The sequence below is a fragment of the Colletes gigas genome, unplaced genomic scaffold, assembly GCF_013123115.1.
Source record: "Colletes gigas isolate AHSC1104 unplaced genomic scaffold, ASM1312311v1 Colletes_gigas_Sc00034, whole genome shotgun sequence".
Taxonomy (NCBI): Eukaryota; Metazoa; Arthropoda; class Insecta; order Hymenoptera; family Colletidae; genus Colletes; species Colletes gigas.
The window spans coordinates 157728-180480 of NW_025106663.1; the positions used below are offsets into that span (position 1 = coordinate 157728).

General features: G+C 36.6%; 1 protein-coding gene across 2 annotated transcripts; it reads right to left on the reverse strand.

Moving 5' to 3' along the window:
- Positions 1 to 539: 539 nt before the first annotated feature.
- LOC122402221 (hepatocyte nuclear factor 4-gamma) lies at positions 540 to 22095 on the reverse strand. Of its 2 annotated transcripts, none has more exons than XM_043404833.1 (7): positions 21877 to 22095; positions 6107 to 6308; positions 5751 to 5845; positions 5448 to 5584; positions 4401 to 4671; positions 2946 to 3080; positions 540 to 2180 (listed from the first exon to the last, which is right to left on the reverse strand). In XM_043404833.1, the coding sequence occupies exons 1-7, from the start codon at positions 21908 to 21910 to the stop codon at positions 1672 to 1674; spliced, it is 1383 nt and encodes a 460-aa protein (XP_043260768.1). In that variant the 5' UTR covers positions 21911 to 22095; the 3' UTR covers positions 540 to 1671. The 2 variants fall into 2 exon arrangements, with proteins under 2 accessions (XP_043260768.1, XP_043260767.1); XM_043404832.1 differs by having other exon boundaries at positions 2946 to 3098.
- Positions 22096 to 22753: the final 658 nt, after the last annotated feature.

Consider the following 22753-nt stretch of genomic DNA (forward strand, 5'->3'; position numbering starts at 1 on the left):
TGGACACGAAATTAATTTAACACTAAACCTACCACGACCGGTATTTGGTATCATATTCTGGTTAGCTTTCGATGTAAAGAGTTCAGTTTCCACTGTTTTAGACAGTGTAACAACGCGTATTAAAAATATTAAAACTTTAGACGCGTGCAGTTCCGAAACTACTAGTGCTTTATTAAAAATTGAGCAATCGTTAGCAGCGGTGAACCTTCCTCTTTGAAACGGCTTTTGATTTTTGTCGATCGGACTTTCCGTTTTCGAGATATCGTAATTTATGTAAAGGGGTATTTTTCTTAATTTGAATATCTCTGTCTCTGTCTAACGCGTCGGACCTCTTTGTCGCACGTGCGTGGTGCTGACCTACCCCGCGCACGTGACTCGCGTGACTTAGTTTCGGCGTAGTATTTCCAAGAATTTACTACGCACTGTTTACTATCTACGCGCGCGGGATGAATGAACTCGCGCGAGCGCACCACGAAATGTAAACAAACCCTTATATCTCCGGAACTAGCCACCGCATCGACTTGAAACTAAAATCGCTATATCTCGGGAACTAATTACGCTATCCACTCTCACGAACTCTCATTTTAAAGGGCATTTCATCCCCCATCCAATGATCATAACTACTTTTATAATTTATGTTGTCTTCTATGTTTTTTAACTTCAATAAACTTCAGAACACAACTTTCTATACATATAATGCAAAAATTCGATGTACGTTGCCTCGTAAAAGAGAAAAAGAAAGGTCATTCGACCGGTCATGGTAGGAATGGTTATACATGAAGTGTCGGTAGGTTTAGTATTAAAAAACTGTACTTTCAGTATGCAAACCATGCGGAATATGAGTGCGAGGTTTTTGAGAACCCGTGATTTTGAAACTGTTGCTCTTGTTGCAACGTTTGAGAGAAAAAAAAAATCACAACTTACAAATAAGTTCGATCCGTGCCACTGTCATTTAAAAATCGTTCAAAAAGATCACTAAAAATCGTCGTAATGTTGAAGAGAATTCTGAGAATCGACTTTCATTCTAGCGATTTCTCGAAGATCTTGCGACATCCAGCAAGCTATCCGAAAATATTTGTTTATCTATCGTTCATTAAATATTTTCGAGAAATTTTACGATCTGCTTTCGTCGTAAATATTCGAAACAGCACTTCCTCGACGTACGTGTAATTTCATTTTCAAGTATCATAAATTCTGTACGATCTATAAAAATAATTCTTAATATCTTCGAAACTTTTACACGTTTTTTAACGTTTCTCGATTACATTTCGATATAATTATTTGCTTTTACTTTCCAAAAACGTCTCGAGGATTCTTCAACGATTGTCCAAAGATCACAAGTTTAATATAAATTTAGACTTTCCGTTAACACTGTTCGAACGATCCTGTGATACTTTATCCCCAAACATTCTCTCGGATATCAAACAATCCTTTCGAAGTCTAAAGATTCAAAAGAAGAATAACACTAATCACGTTGAAAATGCTTCTATCTAGTACCTTCTTTGTTTCTCTAATGCTTTCCATCTTCCTGGCGTGCTTCAACATCTTTAAATCCGTGTCGTAAGTACTCGAAAGCAGAAAAATCGTCAAGATAGGTAGTAACAACGAACTGAACTAATTCACTCTCTTTTCGTAGGATCTCCTGATCACCTTTGAGCTCGCCAGGACACTTTAAAAGCTGGATTCGCTCTCGAGGCTGGGCTCCTGCTTGAACATCCTGAATCCAGTCACGCTGGTCACGTCCTCTTGATTCTGGATCGGCGTTAGATCCCTCAGGATCATCACAGGACTTCCTCCGGCCAGCACGTGATCCTGAGGACTCAAAGGAGGCGCGTTCGCCGGTGTCAAAGGACTGCTAGGGCTCTCGTTGCTGCTCACGTAACTACCAGCAGCGTTTGAGATCGGAATCGGCGTCACGGTGCCATTCACCTCGGCCGTAGCACCGCCAAGAAGCATCTCTTGCAATAAATTGTCGATGTGCGCCACTCCGAACAGCCGTACGAATTGAATCTGCTCGATCATCTGCCAGGAGATGGACTGCAGAGCCGGCAAAGTCAACAGAATCTCACCGAAACGGCCACGGCTGTCGTACTGTCGATCGCTGATGTAGTCCTCCAAGTTGATTTGAATCTGGTAACGGAGCTGCTTAATTCTCTGCGGTTCGCTCAGCCCTTTTGCATCTATCGACAGAAAGGATACAACAGGATACTTGGATGATAAAAAGAATTATCACTTTGGTGAACGAACGTTGTAAAGCAATAGAAATGCAACTGATCCCAAAGATGCATCGACTCGGAGAAGTCGTGGGCGATCGTCCTAATTAAGACACACCGTTAAAGTTGATATTGGAGATAACTATAATATCACTTTGTGAACGAATCTCTTGTTATAAAACAATAGAGATGTGACTGATTCTAAGGTTTGAAAGGTGTAACGACTCAGAGAAGTCGTGGGCGATCGTTTTAATCAAAACACACCGTTACAGTTGATATTGGCGTTTGCGATGTTGGAGATTCTCGAAAAAATTCGCACTGTTACCTCGTAACAGCGAATCTAGGATCGTCTGCAATTCGTTTCGGCATGGCGGCGGCGACCGCGCCGCCAATGATCAATTAAATCTTATTGAGACAATCGTTCTCGCGTGCCGGCACATCTTGGCCGAATGACACGCAAATTCTTCGTTCCCTTCGACTGCAGATCGCGAAGCGAGATCGCTGACGATTATCGATCCACTGAATTTGCTAATTTCTCCTTTACTCAAACTAGAATTGGGACTACTCGTCGAATTTTCCTATTATTCTATCAGATACGATGAATACGTCAATATAGCGTAATAATACATATTATAAAACGTGCTTGATCGAGGATCCAAATGAAAGAATCCTTGGAAAGCAAGTTGAGAAAGTATTACATTACATTTTAGTTTAGTTTTGTGAGAAACTTACTGGGATCGAAAAAGACGATTGCTTTAAGGCAAGCAAATTCTGTGTCGTCGATTTGCACCTCGTTCAGCGGTTTCACCAGCTCGTCCATCACTCTGACACCCACCTTGCTGATGTCCAGGTCCTGATTGCGACCCTCTGCGGAAAAATATATGACTGATAACGACGGTTAAACCATCCCTATCGGATCCTATAACCAATCAACTGAGTCCAGATACAGTACAAGGTATTACAAGCTACGAAACCAACACAGTTGAATGAACCCATCTGCACTCATGCTAGTGCAATTGCAACGTCAAGACTGGACTCAGTCTACTATTCCCCATTACAAGTTCATGCAACTAACGCAGCGAGACTATCGATTTCTTAACAGTTGTTCGGTAACATCCATGGATGTTAAAAAATCTTGACTTAAGAAAATGTACTTGACAAAATGTCAGATAAAATGGGATCAGAGATCGTAGGAAATAATTTCCTGTTACGAGCGAACGCATACATCGCAACCGTATCGTCATCGAGTGACGTTCGATTTTCTATCGATTATCTCGCTCGGCGCGTTTTAGCTTTGCTCCGATAAAAATGTTAAAAACACAATTGTTGTCCACAAAAATTCAACATAACGATAAGGAAAGTGTCCCTACATTATCTGCGCTTATATACAAATTAAACAACGATTAATCGAACGTCCACGATTTAAATAAATACTGCGAAATGGCCAAACTTTTGTGGAAATCGAATTTTTAGTAAACTATACAAAATTCTCGCATGCATGCTGTTATTTACTCACCCACATTTTCCTAATAATTATGCCATACCTGTTTAGGTGAATTTACAGTTTCAGAAAAATGACAAAATCACGGAAACGTTCTCGTTTTAAACAAATTGCCACAAACCGATACGTAAAAATTTATCATTAAGCTACTTAGAAATTTTGACTTGAACCGTGAATGCAATTTTCGCCGATTAAGATGTTTAGTGTCCTTTAAATTACGTGTTATCGGTGACTGAATTTTTCTTACGCTTGTATCTGTTTTATAGTGCTTAATCTCCTGAAATCTTATCTATCGGTGGTATCGAAAGACGAAACAATACTCTGTGGTACTCTTTATTACGCGTAATAATATTTTCAATACTGTTTTAACATTTTTAGTTTCAATTTAATTCGTTTTGAAAGTCCAGGGATATATATAATATAATTTATTCTTTTTTTAGATTACTTCAATAAAGATTATTATTATTATACACCATGCTGAACGGTTAGTTTTCTTAAGGCTACCAAGTGGTTGCTTAGGTCAGATTAAGTATGATACAGGTCTCTAGGAATGCTGAGTCTGTTTCTAGATAATTGGTCGACTAGTTTGCTTAATGACAACTTTTTCTACAATCTACTTTTCATCGTTAGAACATACGAACATTCAACAGATACCAAATGATCAATAAACTTGAGAAAAAACGTACCAGGACAGTTTTTCGTGATAATGCAGTTGTTACCCAATAGGAGGACATCTTTTAGTTGCATACTGCGCCTGGCTACACCCAGGAGAAGATGTTCACCAGCGTGTGCCCTCAACAGTGCCACTTGGTCGTCGAGGGTGAGCTCGCTAAACGCTGGTATATATTTGGCCCATTCGACCAGGATCAGTAGTTGCTGCTTCATGCTGTCGCAGACATCGTTTATGTTGGCGATTTGCTTCGTACTTAGGTCAATATCGCCACCTGGGCTGCCTAGCTGTTTAAAGGAACGTTGAATTATCCTCCTTAATATCTCATCCCTTTAAAACTTAATAAAATCCAACAAAACATTTCTGTTCGTTCAAATAAATTTAAAATGTTAACTATACTAATGGGTGCATATTCGAGACAATTTAAATGTTCGAAACTTTAGGACTAAAAATTACAATTATTCGTGGGAGAAGTGACCGGATGTCTGTCCGTTTTGTCATTTGCATACACTGAAAAGACCCAATATTCCCACGAGCTTCATTAATTCTCTTCCATCTCTTAAATATTGAGACGGGAACCCATACATTCGTTTCCATCGAACGAACAAACAAAAGGGTGCATTGACAAAAAATAAACAAGCAGAGAAACCTTTTATAACTTACTCGAGAATCGAATTTTAATTCATGGTACTAGTATTACTATCAAAGTGTGTTTTAAACATATTGATATGTTATTGACGCATGACGAGTATCAGAGAAATGCTCTCAAGTTTTATGTCATCCTTGTGTGAAAACATTTTTTTAACATTGAACGTATGTTTATGTGTACATGGAAAATTACCAGATGATAAACGTTGCAATCGTGTACCGTCAATAACAAACAGCGATAATACCGCAGTGATATTAGCTCAGTCTCAAAGCTAAACCACGTGTTTCGAGACGGACATATCTCTGTTAAGTGTCAATAAAATTTTGACAACTCTGGTACATCAAAATTTACCTAAGATTTCGATCTAGATTTTTCTTTGTAAAATTACTAAAACAAGAATTGAGTTAAACTGACCTCGAGGGCAGCTCCAACTTGTCTGCTGAGCATCTCAGCTTGAAGAAGAGAAACCACGGAGAGTCCGTTTCCGTTGCTACTCTGCTCCTCGTAACTTGGCCTTCTACAGCTTATTCGGTCCCTCTCGTTTTGTACAGCTACATGCAAACAAAATAAAAAAAAAAAAAAGGAAGATAATTTCTGTATTTTTAATGTTATGCACGTAAACTGTAGATTGAAATACAGACACGGAATAGCTTTTAAATACTAGAAACTTCCTCGTAAAAAAATAACCGACATCAAAGACTAAACTACTGCACTCACCTTCTTTTTTCATACCAGCTTTGAAACATTTTCGTAATCTGCAATACCTGCACTGATTCCTCTTGTCTTTGTCTACTACACAGTTCCTACTAAATCTGCAATAAAACATAATTCTATCTTGGTCTTTGTATTAAAAAAGGATCGTTTGCTTTAATATCTATGTTGTACATATTTTTACTCTTTCCATGTACGTATCAAAAATTTAAATAAAAATGTCTCGAGAACGAAGGAACCTATCAGGGTTTTTTGACACTGGGCGTATAGTATAACTTGCACCTGCTGTCTGTTATTTTTTGTAGAATTTTAGAATATTAAATTCGTTTAAATAAGGGATGATTTCAATTCGTTTTACAAACCTGCAGGTGTACACGTGATTTTTCCTGACCGAACGCCGGAAGAAGCCTTTGCAACCGTCGCAAGAGGCGGCTCCGTAATGTTTTCCTGTTGCTCGATCTCCGCAGATCGCACAATGCTGAGACAGAACACCACCCACGCCTGATCCCGGTAAACCGAGGACCGAGCCACCTGCTGCACCTACGCCCATGCTCAGATCGGCGTCTGTAACGTATCATTTTTAAATATTAATACACATATTCCAATCAGGGCTATAAAAAAATTAACAACTAATTCATAAATCTACGATTTTCCCAAGTGTATTGTGTCTCTGTTAATTTTTTATAGGAATATCTAGCATCTGATAGCAATGAATTGTGATTTAAAATCGAATTATAGCGTATTATTCCGTACGCTGTATCTTCGCTATTCGATTGATCATAAAGTCGTTTATCTAGCCTCTTCTATTCGCTTTAGCAGCGATTATATTTCCTCGCGCGTTTATCGTTGCCTACTTGCATAATAATCATACACTGTAAAAGTAAAAATACTGTACGAATTTAAACTATCGCTCGGAGATTAAATGAAATTTCGGTCGGACGAAAACGCGAAAAGTATAGCGCGATGCATTGTGTCGAAAACGACCTATTTTATTACTTAATTCGTCTTCGAAAAATAACAAAGTCACCAATCGTGATGATATATATTACGAACAAAATGTATTAATAGAAACAATTTTTCAGACGAAAAGTACAGTGTAAGAAATTATCAGTTGCATGGATTCCGGTTAAACGATAATAAATTTATCTCGACGTAACCCACATAAATAAATCTGAATCGATATAAATTCGACTCGAATGGGAATAACAGGGTATTACCCGGGAGCAGTAAACGAAATGCCATCCGAAATCTCGTTTCGAGAACGCAGCGATTCCCTTATCGCCCTGAGACATATAAATAACGATATTTCCATGATAAAGAACGCTCAGACGTCGGTCTCTTTTCTAGTACGTTTCTTTACGAAACTGCTGTTCGTAATAAACCTACAGATAACTTCGTTACTTATCAATCACGTACACCAACGCGGGATCATTGTCGTCCTTTTCAAAAGACTGAGCAAATAATTACAATCTTCGAGCAAGGATTCTTTCTGAAAAATGGAAAACCATTTTATCCAGTAAAATTTCTCTCGATCGTCGTTTAATTTCACTCGGCCGAGTATCTGATTTTAATTGTTGGACAGTTGTATCTCATTTAGAGTACTTATCTATTATCTGGTCCTCTATACAGGATGTCCTACGCAACTGGGTCAGGCTATATCTTCGAAACGTTTAAAGTCAGAGCAAAAAGTCACGAGGTAAAATTAAATGCTGTGATTAATATCACGTATACAAATGTTAAACGCTTATTTTCAGTGTCTATTCGATATTTTCCTCTCTCTCTACGAGAGTTTCTGTGTAGTTTCTGTCAGTGTGGGGCATTTCTGTCTATCTTCACTGATACTACTACACGAGAGTCAGCCACTACACGAAAACCCCAATCTTATTTTTTGACTATAGAAATTATTTTCGTATTCAAGGTCGCTCCAAACATCTTTATCGTCAAAGATCTTTAATACTTGAGACTTCGTGTTATCTGTATGTTGTACCTGACCGTTTATTATTTTAACACGGATGCATCGCTTATTTTTACGCCAGTGTTGGTACGCTATCTCAACAACTATCGCGAGCATTTTTAAAAATAACATGCAAATAAAATGAATAAATATTCAAGTGTCTGGACGAATTTCGAATGGTAATCGATACTGTCTTGCGGTGCCTTGAACTAGCAATAATTCCGAATTTAAATTATTAATTACACGCGCGATCGTGCAATTATAAATTGATTTTAATTCGGTTGTACAAGTACCCACGCGTAAGAAATCTTCGCTGAGTTTTTGCAAGGTAAAAATATCAAGTTGGGTCATTGTAGGGTTAAGTATGCAAAGTACTCGGGGGCCTTGAGATAATATTTGAATGTTTCTGATAAACTATTGCAAAAAGACCTCGAAACCTAGCTATGGAATTACCGATAACATTAAATCTCGAATTTCCATGATTCATTATTCACCTACCAATTCATCATTGTTTTTTAATTATCTCACTATGTGCAACTATTAACTTATTACTCCTATTGTTATATTAGGAAGCCGTACCGGTCGTAGAAAAAAGGAGCACAAAAATTATGACTTAATAATTTGCATTGAATTAAGTTAAACGTATGCAACAGGCAATTGTAATTTTTCCATTCTATTTACATTAATGTAACGCTACAGGTTCGATGAGTTTTTGGTGCTTGACAAGCAGTAGCTTACTTTTAAATAAATATAAAAGATATTCGTAAGAGACCAAAATTAAATCCCCCATGTAGAGCCATCTTTTGTTTGGTGCAAAGGATTCGATCAGTCTTTGATGGTTCAAATAAGAATAAAATAGTATTTAAAAGCAACGAGTCTTACAATATCTGTATAAAATATGTTCATCTCTTTCATCTTATTAAAAAAATTATTATTATACAATTTCATTGTTTTGTTTTCGTTTTAATAAAAAAGATGGCGCCTAGAACCACGTGTTCTGTTCGCCAGTGGTTCGTCCACGGCATTAGCTATGGTTTATAAGTATCGTTTGTTCGTTTGTCGAATACCATTGATCCATTGAAACCCGTAATGATGAAACAAGGTACGAAAAAAGTGAGATGACTGTAAAAGAGTTTCGTAATGCGAACAAGATAGGAAAAAGGATGAATATTGATCACGGATGGAAATAGTATAGCAATAAAGCGTAATAAGTTGCTTGTTATAAATTATTCCAAGGTCCGCCGTGGTTTTTATGCCCATATTATCTATCATTGCATGCATGATATTATCTGGCTGCACATTGTCGGCCAGGAAAAGAAATATTTAACTTTTTTACTACGTGTGACCGACTGACCTCTCGCAGCCACGTTTATCTTGCGGATTTTGCATATTTTCTGGCTGTGTTCGATAAAGAAATCCTTTGAATAGTAAATAGCGAATAACATTTACTCAATGATAGCCAACCGTGAATAATAAATCGTTCAAGAGAAACGCTCCGTTCAATAAAGCATTATTATGTTACGTTATCAAAGCCTCGGATCATTAATCATTGTTAGTAATGTACCAAATTATTTTACTTCGAAGATCTATACAGAGGAAAGTAAGGAATATTTTTATCAATAATTAGGAATGTTTGGGCAGGAATCCTCCAGATTAAGATCAAATAAAGCTTGTAACGTGTCCATATATCCGCAGTAGGTGGCAATTCGCGACAATACTCCGAATATTCCGATAAATTAATCCGTTAATAACAGAGAAGGAATCGCGAACGACAAGATAAAAAGAGCAAAACGATCCATCAAACGTGTTATGACGTATTTGAAATGAATAGCAAGTTCAGCCACATAATTATAGCACGTTCACTGACGTAAAAATGAATTAATAATTCGGAAACAATCGATCACGAATATATTAGATACGTTTTACGACACGTTTGCTTTTTAATGTTATCTACACCTTCTTGGCTAGTTAGATTTCTGAGTAGATGGAAAACCATGGAAAAGAGTTGGACGAATAACGTTAAATGGCAAAGAATATCGTCGCCCAATCGTTGCAATTATTTCGAGGTGTGCACCATCAAATGTGCTCTTGAGTGATCATGAAACATAATTGGCCTTTTACGATTCGTTAGACTCGCTTTATGAACAATTTTCGCTGCATGGTGTCAAGTTCAGTGCAATATTTTTCTGCCCTGACACTTTCAGTTTTCAAAAAGAAACCGCAGATTAGGTCATCGAACCGTAAACATTGTTTTCCTTGGACGAAGATCAAATTTTAACGCTTTTAAAATTGCTTAAATCGCCAGTTTAGTTAGCAACAAAGGAAAGGGTCACTTTTAATTCGAGATGTGCATGGAAAGGAATACATATCGCGTGCAATGCACCGACGATTCTATTTTACTGGCGATACCGAAGCGAACGGGACCTGCCTTAACTCGAGCCAAAGTCTAATTGATGACCCTATTCGCTGTATCTTTCGACGATTATGTCGCTCTGATTATGCATCTCGATACGTGAACGAGGTGGTAGAAAACTCATTGCAACGACACAGAAATTTATGCAAACGAATTTAAGACTGGAAGACAACGAACAAAATTAATATAATCGTGTACCAGTTGCATCGAAATTTCCAAATTCCACCCCCTTTTATATTCTGACGATTTTATCGTTCGATTATTCATTTGACGAGTCAACAACAATTTAGTATTAATCCACAGATGAAAATTACTCTTCTTAAATATTTTTAACGCTTAAAAAATTCGGAAGAGCAATAGATTAAATATGGAAAAAGAAATAGAAATGATTGGAAGGGAAAACCAGTCAGAATCAAACCAAATGGAAAAGTTATCGTGTTTGTGGTTAAATGGTCGATGCACGGTCCTGATTCTCATTAAAGGGAGATAAATTCTAAAAGATTTACAATCGATTTCGATGCACCAATGTGTTTCTGGGAGAATGCTCTGGCTCTGGTCGATTCTGCTGACACACGATGACATGCAGAACTGACCCTCGTGACGTAATCGTCGCAATTCACTACCCACTCGTTCTACCTCTTCTCCAAATGTTCTCTACAATGCAAGTAGAAGCCATTCGATTTTCAATAGCCACTAGAACGATCTAAAGATGAAGAATCTGGCCAATAAATTGATAACAGTCCTCGAATCGAGTACACTGCATCATATTTTATTGTTCAGAATGAACAGGGTGCTCCAAATTTTGTAACCACAGTGTCTGTTCAGTAAACAGAGTTGTGTTTACAAAGAAACTATTTGTAAAATAATATTTATCGTTAATGTGTGAATAGAGTATTTGCACCTAACACGGAGAATTGAATTTTGGTTTTAAAAATTCGAATCAATGGATGAGTCACTTGTTAGAGATAACCATATCCTGGAGGCAATTCCATCGTCAACAGTGATGTACTTGATACTTTAATAATGCCGTGCGAGCTTTACAAGCTTTATCAATTCAATGTTTATTCATGGAAATAACCCTTCCTTAGGTGCTGCCTAAACTAAAGATAGACTCACCGATTTTATCGATATCTCGTCAAAATATTGATAATTGATAAAATGTAGAGTAAAATACAAACCTCAATGTACCTCGAGAAAAGAGTTTTATCATTTTTCGAACGTTAAAAAAAGAAGTACAACGGGCCAATGATGGGGTATGGCATTCTCTCATGTGAAAACATTTCCAAAAGATAATTTATATCGACGTAAACATAAAATGTTTAACCTTATACAATACATGTGTAGGCACGAATTTATTTTATGGTTTCTATGTGCTAATTAGGACCCTGAAGTGAATCGCATACACTACGGGACATCCTGTATAGGTTAATGAGGTGAGGTTTCAATAACAACAATTAAATTGTAGCTCGCCTCTTCTGCACTGCTTTATTTTTCTCCATGCACGCGATAAAGACGCTAATAAATAAACAATGCTCGTTACAAACTTACGAGCTTTCGTATTTCCAACATCCTTCGGAATAAACAGAGATTATTTCTCTTCACAATATTAGTACAATCACGAATTTTTTACAGTAGATGTAGAACTAAAGATTCCAGCAAATGGGACAATTAGTCGTGGAGATAATTTCACGAAGATATGGTCTACTAAGTCTTACCCAAATATTTTAGATAATGAACTTTTTTTTCACGAGCATATTTGACAGTCGTAAATCATTTCAATAAATATCTATTGAAAGAAAATTTGATGAGATAAAAGATATTCTAACTGGATTTAATATCGAATAACTTGCATGCTTCGTGAACCGTGTAAAATCAGTAAAAAAGCACTAAATGGTCCACCGAATGTTTATGTATATTCATCACAGACATACGTTGGACAAAACTAAATAAATACACGTGTGTGTGTGTGTGTATCTTTTTAAACGAGTTTGAAATTGTGTCGAACGAAGTCGTATTTTTGTTGTGGTTGTTTGGTTGGACAGTGTTTGGGCAATCGAGGTCCTATTGAGTTATGGTAAGGGATCGATGGCGGTCCCGTTTGTTCTCCATTCGATGTGAATTATTGAGCAACACCTTGATCTTATTCTACCGAGCAGGCAAACCAGCGGTTTTGTAACGCCGCATTGACGAGAGCAAAAAACAAGAGTCACTTGAGTGCTGACCGGGCCTTGATCCCGCAGCCAAGACGCTCAGCGCACGCATCGCGCGCTTTTTCGATACTAAACGACTTGCTCAAATCAAATCCCCAGCCTGCTCATAAAGCCGCGGATCGTCGCGACAAAAAGTCCCCGTATAAAAAAGAAATCGTGTCCTCGAGAGAATCGTTTATCTTACGGACCTCTGACACTAGACACTTCGCCTCGCGTTTCAACCGGCGACCGATTTGATACGAAACTCTCGTGGCATCAGGTGATACGTCAATGTTTTTTAAACGATTTCAACAACAATTTTTACAATCGACCACCATTCATCGAATTCGATCTATTTTCGAGCCGATCGTAATCCTTAAATCTAACTTTTCATTTGTTTATTTTGGAAAAACGTGATCCCCAAGCCTGACAAAACAATCTCATCTGTAAAAACATTCTTGTATCATTAACTTTTTAAGTCTAATTTCTGGACAAGTTACCAAATGAGAATAGAAGCTCGAATCAGGATAACAAGATCCAAAATGGAGTCATTTAAGTATCTAAATCTCATAACGATCAATCACGTTTACCACCCAGCTTAACGACAGAACGTTTGTTTTCGAATGAAAAGCAAAAAAGCGCGTCGCCTGTAAAATGAACGATTTGAAATAATTTTTATCAGATCGTCAGATAATTGAAATTAGTCGATAACCGAAGTATGTACATTCGCATCTCAAAGATAAATCATTGTTATTTAGTAATTTGCCTCTGACAGAAATTCAACGTAAACCTACTTCGGAAATATTTACACATCTCAGACACTAGACAAATTTTACGTAATTCTACTACGAGCTAACATCTAAAATTAGTACCAAAGACGAGCAGAGCTGATCGAGCATGATGCATACGGAATACCGCGAAACATTGGATAATTAAAATCGATCGAAAATCGGGGATAATGATATAACTTTATTAGTGTTGTTTCTATAATAATGAAAGACTTCTTGATACAGTTTAAATATGCTAGATTCCAAAAGTTTTAAATTCCAAGCTTAGAAATTTATATTTATTCGTAAGAAGGTAAATATTGTATTATTTTTTAACAGAGCTCCAGACAAGAAAAACATGCTATTGATCTTGCAAATATTTTCAGTAGTGTATGTGTATTTAACATCAATTTATGTAAATTTTTAGCGCGAATTACGAAATTAATTGTTCGGATTCCTTGTTCTGCAAGAAAATATAATATTATGTAAATGTTTCTTACTCATTATCTCAAGGAGTTTTTAGGACAGTCTTATCGAAACAAAATTAAGATATATTGTTGCATCTTTCAATCGCTTTCGACACAGCCCGTTACATCTGGAATCCATTTCACCATTTAGTAACAATAAAATAATTAAGTTTGATTATACATATCACGAAACCAGAGTTTCGTGTTTTAACAACCTGTCGTATCAATCCTGACGCTAAGCAGCGGCAACAGAAACGAGAAGAACGCGAAGATGAATTAAAGATTCGATCTAAATAGGCTAATAGATCATCTCGTATTCGCAGTCGTGCGTAACGGATGCAAGAAAAACGTGGATTTTTTACGAAACGAGTCTGCAACGATCCAGTAAACCACCATCCAGCAGCCGGCAACGAATGTCCACCAAGAATGTCACACTCAACAAAGATGGCCGAAAGCAAATAGACGCTTCTAGCGTGTAAATGATTACTTAGGGCCACGGACATGATTCTTCGTGGAAAAACTGCACCTAGAAATGCTTTGCGACCTTCTGTAGAGTCAACGATTATTAAATTCTTCGTCGATGCGACAGACAGAAGTGCTTAGATCCCCACGTGCCAAATGTGGAATAAATCAACGCCAGCCATAATCGAGAGTACTTTAAAACGCCTACAAAGCGCGTTTAAAAGTGGAAAAAACAAGTACTGAAAACGTTCGATACACGTTAATGAATTTTGCGGCAAACATAAACACCGAATGTTTTATTGGCTCGATCCGATAAGAAAATTTCATCGACAGACGTATATTTCCATCATTAGAATTGGATCAAGGTTGGGGAACTAATATTTACAAACGCATACCAAGAATCATCGATTTAATTAATGTCCTCCATGGACGTATTTCTGCATTCTACAAAACACGCCACAATCAAAGATTTTCTTTTCTTTTATAACGTTGCATTATACTATTTCATAATATTGTTCGTAGAATTCTGTTGTTATAGGCGAGATAACGTTTGGTACATCAATAAACGATGATCTTTCATCGTACAGTAAATTGAATTTAAGATGCAAAACAAAAGCTGCGTGACGAAAGATAACAAACAAACATTGTTTGAGTTATACAACTGCTTTTAATAAAAACAACGGCGCATAGATGTCTGCAACTTTCATAACAATCTAATAAGATGTTGGATAACCCTTGGATTTGACGATTGCACGACATCTGCCTGACATTAATTCGAATAACCAAACGCAAAAGTCAACCGGTATTTCTGGCCATATTTTTCAAGTTATGTTTCTTGCACGCTTTGGGCGAAAGAAATTATTCTCATTGAAACGACTAATTGTCTTCCAAATTGATAGTTAATCTCGGGGACAGCGTAAAATGGATTAGATTTCGGGAGCCTTGTACAATGATTCGACGATCCAGTTCTTTATGAAAAAAAGATTCAGGCAATGTTTATACCCGAATGGAATCAATCGTCGATGATTAAACCAGGAAAGCCTCGTTACGAAACGACGATTAATTACTACATTTTATTACACAATCGTTTCTCATTTAGCAATTTCACGACTTTTCACTTTAGTCCTCGATTTTGAGTTGCCGTTTGCATGCGTGAGGCTGCCTCTCGGGCTCAGGTGACCAATTGATTCATCTACGAGGTTAATACGAATTGCGAAAGCCACGGTGAGAAAGAGAGAAGCAGACCCGTCTGCTAAGGTAAGAAGAAAGAATCAGAGAGAAAGAGAAACGTCGCGTGCGTGTCGCATTAAATTACGTAAGCGAATGAACCGCTGGATTCCAGCTTGCTAGTAGGATACCATTTTCGATCGAATTCCACCAAATTTGCCTCATCGAATTTCTCGAGATTCGCCAATGTCCCAAATTCGAGCCAGAATTATTCAAAATCACTGCTAATTACTCTGACCAGTGTTTTATAACTAGTCTGTTTCTATTAGGGGTTGAAAACAGTCGTAACATCGTTTTCAGTTTTGGTTATTGAAACTGATGTGAAAAACTTTTATTCTAAATAATATTTTCAGCCGTATCGGTCTCGATATTGTATCAGTTTCAAAACGGTTACACATCGATTATAAATATATCGCAGGTGAGCGTAGAAAGATTATTTTTCAAAATTTGATCCAGCTTCATGTCGATTTATATTAAACTCATATTATTAAACAGGAATATGTTATCGATCCAATGATTATTTTACTGTAAACTGGAATATCAACAAATTGGATGTCGTTAAATTTGAATGGATTATGTAATATTAATTTTGTACAGCAACTAGGAAAACGTAGAACGGTAAGAATTTGTAATCTTGCATTTTGCTTTTTTACGATCCTGTCTCTTTCTATGAAAATTCATCAAAACGCAAGGTCAGCAAATAGCAGATTGAAAATAAAAGATTGAAACGTATATGTATACCTCGTATTTCTCAGAGACGCGTTGACGCGGCGGACTAACAGTATTAATAATTAATGCGGCCTCTGCTAGCTAAAAGCTTCTTTTACTTGTTAATTCGCAGTTCCCCTTCTGTTTGTTCTGTGGAAACGACATTACCATAAGCAAACAGAGGAACGCTCGAAAATAGTACTCAATAACCGAAACGTTATCACGATTCCATGTGTAATACAGTGATTCGTCAGCTATAAAATTATGTCACTCCCAGATAACAACTGCATAATATTATATATGATCACCAGTGACGTATTTCTTAATACATACTGCCATAATCTATTTCTCGAACGTTAAGCATACATATGTAACGATAACGCTTTCAAGAAATGCTGAAATATCGAAAAAGCTCACGATTTTCAAAATTCCTTTGCAACACCGTTTTAATTTAATAATTATGATGTACCAGAGTTTTAGTAAACACAGACAATTTTATTCCAGACGAGTTCGTAGTATGTGTAGCTAGTCAACTAATTCTGAGTCAAGTGCACGTGTACCAAAAGGAATTTTAAATTCACTTTTCACTTCGAAAACGAAACACACGTTTATTAAAAAATCTCGTCTGAACTTTGGACTGTATTTCTTTACGACCAATCATCTATTTTGTATACGGTTAACGATGGACCACGTAAAGAGAAGCAGCAAAAGTTTGTCAATACGTACACATGTTTGTATCGACACAGTATTGCAACATAGAATACTTCGAAATATAATAATGTAAAAAATAAAACTCAAAATCTAAGTATATTCAAGCGTTTTATTAGATTATATTTACGTATAATTTTTTACTTATAAATATGTCGATAACGAGTGTGAGTTGTGCACTAACTTATTAAAAATTTTCCACATTTCAAAATGAGAATCGATGCAATGATAATAGTAATAACAATAACGATAATACGCCTGTGTTTCTATGGAATTTTATACAATATAAGTTATGGAATACGAAGAAAAGATAATGACAAAATATTGCATATGGCTATGTGTATGTAAACGTAACCTATACATATAAAACTTTTTATATAAAGAATATAAATTGTTGAAATGCTAGGAGTAAAGACACTTCTCGCAAATCACCTCGTTTCAGAACGCAAACGCGTCTAATTCCGGAGATAAGCAGACTCATTTATCAATTCCGATAGCGGTACGGTTTGAGAAAAATAAACTGGAAATTAACACGTAAAAGATTATTGTTTAAATCCATTTTGAAAATCATCGCCGAACGCTCCTATTATTCGAGCTATTGCTGGATAAATACCTATCAGGGGTGGAAGATGGCGGTGGCTGGAAGGTGGGGGAGGAGGGGAGGGAGGGGAGAACAGAAGATACGCGGAAGCTAAAAAAAAAAAAGTGGAAAGTCACGTCTGTCTGTATAAACAATCCATATCTACTTCGCTCTCGAAATCGACAAAAAAATCTTACATAATTTAAAAGAGAAAATTGGCAACTTAACTTGTCTCGTATTAATAAAAAAAAAAAAAGTTACGTGAAACGAGAGGAACGCTTATCAGCGATACACGGTGAAAAAAAAAAAAATGATTATTAAATATGCCCGTCTGCGTGTTTATCGGAACATCTCTTACTTGTTTCAATAATTTACCTGCCAGTCCCATTTCGAAAACAACTACGGGAAATAGAGAGCTCTGGATCAGGCGTCAGGATCTTGGATCGTCCGTACGCTCCTTCGCATCGTTCTTAAAAACAACTCCGCGCAGGTAACCTCCATTATGGTTATTATCATCGAGACGACGCTTCGGAAAATCACGTTGCGATAGACCGGCGATGCATTAATTGCGTAATTAGTCGGAACGTCGACGAAACCGTTTCGTGGATCACGAAGCACACAGCGTGGAGGAACCGTGGGGCGGGGGGAGGGAGACGCACATGCAGACGCGATCGCGTGCCGAAATTACAGTAAACGTTAAGAAAATAAAAAAAGAAAAAAAAAATTAATATCTTCATAGCAACGTCGCGGAGACGACTGGCGAGCAGCTGACGCGTTTTGCGCTCGGCTCGTGTGGAAGGAGTGGGGATGATTCGAGTCCATACGCGAGGAGATTAACAGTGGGGTGGGGGAGTCGCTAATGTGTCCAAGAAAACAAAGGGTGGGGATGAAACGCGCGAAAATAAATACTTAACTCTTTCGGCAGTATTTAAGATTCGACGGTTCCGCACGCGCCTGGAACCATTTCTCGACTCAAAGTGCACCAAAATTAGGCTTTTCGTTTGAAAAAATCCAGGTGAAAGTTTTTTTTCAAGTCAAAAATAATCGTTACAAGGGTTTACCTCGTTTACTCGTGTGCCACATTGCTTAATACTGTTTCTGCCTTGGTTTTATGCATAGCCAACAGGTGTCTTTTCACATGCAAATAACTGTAGAAATAGTTAAGCACAAACCAACCATATCGAAAGACTAAAAATTGCGCTTTAAAGAAAAAACTTTCGTACGAGTAATATATTTAAATATAGAACGTGAGTTTTGTCCATGATTTCAGTCAAACAACTATCGTTTCACTTATTTTCTCGGAGTGAAATTTATATAATTGTATCCCTAGAACTTCCAAAATATATAGGATCCATAAAGTTAAAACAGTAGAGCATGATATATGAAAGGCTTGTTTAATACTAACATTTTCGACAAACCCATGTCGTGATGTTGTACTGCAGTCGTATTATGCACATAATTTTCTTGTCAACTCTCGAACAACTTGAGTGGAACATGTTTCCATCATGCTATTCAGAATGTTACTGTCAACAATGTAACTTTAGTTAAAAGTACCATACACAAGAAATAAATATTTATTCGTTTATCTAACAATTGGCTTGTCTAATTAAAAAAAGAATTAACTAAATGTTCGTAAAAACCATGGAAAGTAGAAAGAACTGAACACGTGCTGCACACAGAAATCCTACGGTCGCGTTTAATAAGTATTTTCGTAGAACGTATTAGTTAATTGCTGAACAAAATCGTTACGTTATCTGACCATTGACTCTTATTTGTACCTAAATTTTTAAAGGTGTCACACATCGACGAAAGCTTGACTAGCTTTACGTGCAATTCTGTTGCAGCAAATTGTCGCATAAGATTGCAAGTGTGGTGGTAATTGTTACCGATAAGCGCCTCATACAGGCGTATAAAAGTCGTAAACAATTTTTTAGAATTCGTAATATGTATGTGTTTGACACTTTATATGCATAGAAACGAACAACTGCACGTAATAACGCAAAGTCATGTCTTGAAGTATGTTGACGTTTATCAGAATATTTTATCGCAATGGCGTGCTTTACACGCTTTCGAATATCAAATTTAACTCGAGGCGAAACTCGTTAGATGATTTCTTTCGCTTCATTTGGCTATTAGAGCGGCTGGATCGAACGACCACAATAAAATATCCACGATAGTATCTTCAGAGAGGAAAAGTTGAGCGTAAAAACGCTGGAATAATTTACTTCTTTCTACGTAAAAATAAAATTTCTGTTATAATGGTTTAAAATGGTGATCTTGGGTCGTATTTTGTTATTTATATTAACTTTGAAGAGTGATTGGTATTGCAGAGGGAATGATTCGGTATAGAAATTTAGTGGCATTCGCCATAAACGAAAACCATATCAACTTTCTCTGCTTTTGCATAACTCATTTTCGATGTCTGAATATTATAAAGCCGTACTTTGGTCGGACACAGATAAATACGAAGCGCAAAACGTGATTAAACGTTTGTTTACATTCTACGATCCATATAATAAATACATCAGTAATATACTAACAACCAAAGAAGACATAAGTAAATTATTTTCCATCGTAGTTAGCCCACAATAACATTTACAGGTTATTATATACATTTTTAAAAATATTAGAATGCAAATGAATTATTTTTAATAAAAAGTTTGTATACCCAGAGGGATTGCTTGTGATAAAAAAATTCAAATCCAATCTGGTAATAAGATCTATTTACAAGATAATCGATTCGATTACTCTTGATATATACTTTTAAATTAAAGTAAATAAAATTGTGATATTATTAATTGAAGTACGAGCACACGGTGACTATGCAATTCTCGTTCAATTCGAGGGATATTATTCTCGTTTCGTTGCTATCAGCTTTTTATTTCTTCGTTTAGCAATTCTCGGAGTCCCGGCGGAGTCGTGAAAACTTTCCGTGATTGGATCTTCCTGGTTAATTTTTATATACTACAATGATATTCGATTAAGAAAAGAAATACAGTCTTCTGGAATTCTTTCCAGATTCGTCAGTCGTCGACAAAGGATTTTAATTAATTTTATGGCACACTGGAACAAGGTATATTTCCATTTAAGGGACGCCGTCCACAGCAAATAGTGGAGGAAAACCGAGATGGGAGGGGATAAGAAAACTGTAACAAAGCCAGTAACTAGCTAATGAGTCAGTTTGCGATAAACAGAAAGGAACGAAGCCGTTTCTGCTCAGACAACGAGAGACACGCGTGCACACAACACACACAAAAACACATGCAAAGAAAGAGGGAGACAGCCGTAAATGAATCACATTATGTGCTGGCAGACTATCTACTGACAGGACGATAATTACACTTCGAATAAGAATTTCATTGTAAATCTGCCTCTCAAAATACTGAAACATTCTTCTACTGACACACAATTAGTAACACACCGAGCATACAGAATGTATTGTAGAACTTTAGCGTTGCCTAACTTTGATCTAACCGAAAAGAAAAAGCTCGATTCAAATCATCTAAAATCACTCGATTTTTAGTTCCCTTCCTAAACATAGCCTCCTCAACTTAGATCGAAAGATATAATTAATATTTTTCTACCTGACTTGTCAGAGACTTTAAAATCATACCACTTACTACTAATCAAAGTTAAAAGAAAATGTTCAGATTTATCAATTAGTAACCAGCAACTGTCAAAATAATTGCATGTGTTGCATGCATCGCACCAACAAGAGTAAATACTTCACATAGAATTGTTCAGGATCCAATTGAAATTGTTACTTCTCGAGTTTATTTTGATACTGAATCACGGATCATTTATACTGTTAGGCACGTTTCTCAAACCGCTATGAAGAATAAACAAAGTTCTTAAAAACAGACTTCCACAGAACTGTATATATCAAAATATTACGTGTGATTATTGCTACAATTTTTTTCCACGAAATTGTTTTAACATCGCTTCTAGAATGAATAAAATTCGTAATAACATTGCTGTCGCGTTTTCAGGAAACTGTTATTTACTACCGAACGAACGTGTTTAATCACGGTTCTTACAAAACACGCGCAGATAGTGTCAGCAAATTAGCTTTAATTAACTCCTTCAAATTACTTCGTACTAAATTAATTGACGCGACAATTTAAACAGAAACATTAATATTAGTTTATTCTCAGATTAAAAATTACTCGAACCCTGAATCAAGGAATCGTCGTCGAAACCATAAGATTCACTTGCAGAAAGGTTTACGATTTTAAATTTTTATATCTAAAGTTATAAAACACGACGTCGAATTCTTTTATGAGTATAGGTGTTGATTAGATTATTTTAGAATATGAAATTTATTTGGCAGAAGTCGAGCTAATTCAGAAAAATATTGCCAAAAGATGCAAGAGAAAATGTTAAATTCTAAGCACTTTAAGATGCACAATTTCGTTCAGTTCTAATACAAGCTTCAGAGATAATCTTATAATTCATTGTTCAAATTAAAATTCAAGGAGCTTTATTATACTCCAAGTTTAAAACATCTATAATGTTCAAAGTTTGATTAAGCTTTAACTTCGAAGTACTTTGTATTTTATAGTTTGTTTAAGTGAACTGTATAGACTGTAAAGAGTAATCGTCGGTATGAATCAAGTGTGATAATGAATAGTAATAATAATGATCGAGTAAAACTTACCGAGAACCTCGAAAAGTTGATCGTCGAATCGCATCTCGGTGTCTGTCGTTGTACTTAATTCGCTCACAGTACAACTCGGCGTTCAACGATGTTTCGCGTGTGCATAGGAGTAACAGAGGCATAGACAATGCCTTCACGTGGTTGTCATACTTCTATCACTGCACAGTCGACCGTTGGCGAACGATAAAATTAACAAATTATTCAACCATCGCGCGCGGAGGTCGCTGAACGACTGGACATCAAAACCTCCACTTCCCATGATTGCCACTGTACATACATGGTGAATGGTGGGGGTTGGGCAGTTATGTTACACGCGCAACGCGCTCTACACATACACTGGGCAAAGTAGTATTAACGCATTCGCTTTTTACAATAAATTTATGCAAACTACAATGGGCTAAACAGTGACTCTGCGTGGCAAAAATTGTCCAACTTTAATATTTAGACAAAATTTTATTCTCGACTATTTGGCTCAGATTATTAAATTTTGAAACATTAGAAATATGTAAATGGTTCAATTTTCAATGTTTTCAGTTTCATTTCCTAAAAATTCATTGAATTTTCGTTGGATCCGCGGGACGAGAAAGTAACACGTGCACTCAGAAAAAGAGCAAGGAAAGCTTCCAATTGACAAATCAAAACACGTTTCAACCGCATGGCAAACTGAAGGTTGCTTGTAATAAAGTTTATAAAGGAAGGGGTCAGTTAGTCGATAACCCCGTAGAATGTCCATCCTATCGATTGTCCGAACGTTTTCCAACATAGCGCCTAAATAAACTTGCTTGCACCTTTAATCTTAGGAATAATAAGCAACGTGACTATTTTTATACGTCCATCGAATGGAAAATTAAAATTAACTTCAATTACACGATAAAAA

Excerpts from the sequence above, each read along its gene's own strand:
- LOC122402221 (XM_043404832.1), bottom strand. The coding sequence starts at position 21,910 with ATGCGATTCGACGATCAACTTTTCGAGGTTCTCG. Across the intron at positions 5,846-6,106 it reads AATCACGTGTACACCTGCAG|ATTTAGTAGGAACTGTGTAG; the intron begins GTTTGTAAAACG and ends GTTTTATTGCAG. Across the intron at positions 2,181-2,945 it reads AATCGTCTTTTTCGATCCCA|ATGCAAAAGGGCTGAGCGAA; the intron begins GTAAGTTTCTCA and ends TTCTGTCGATAG.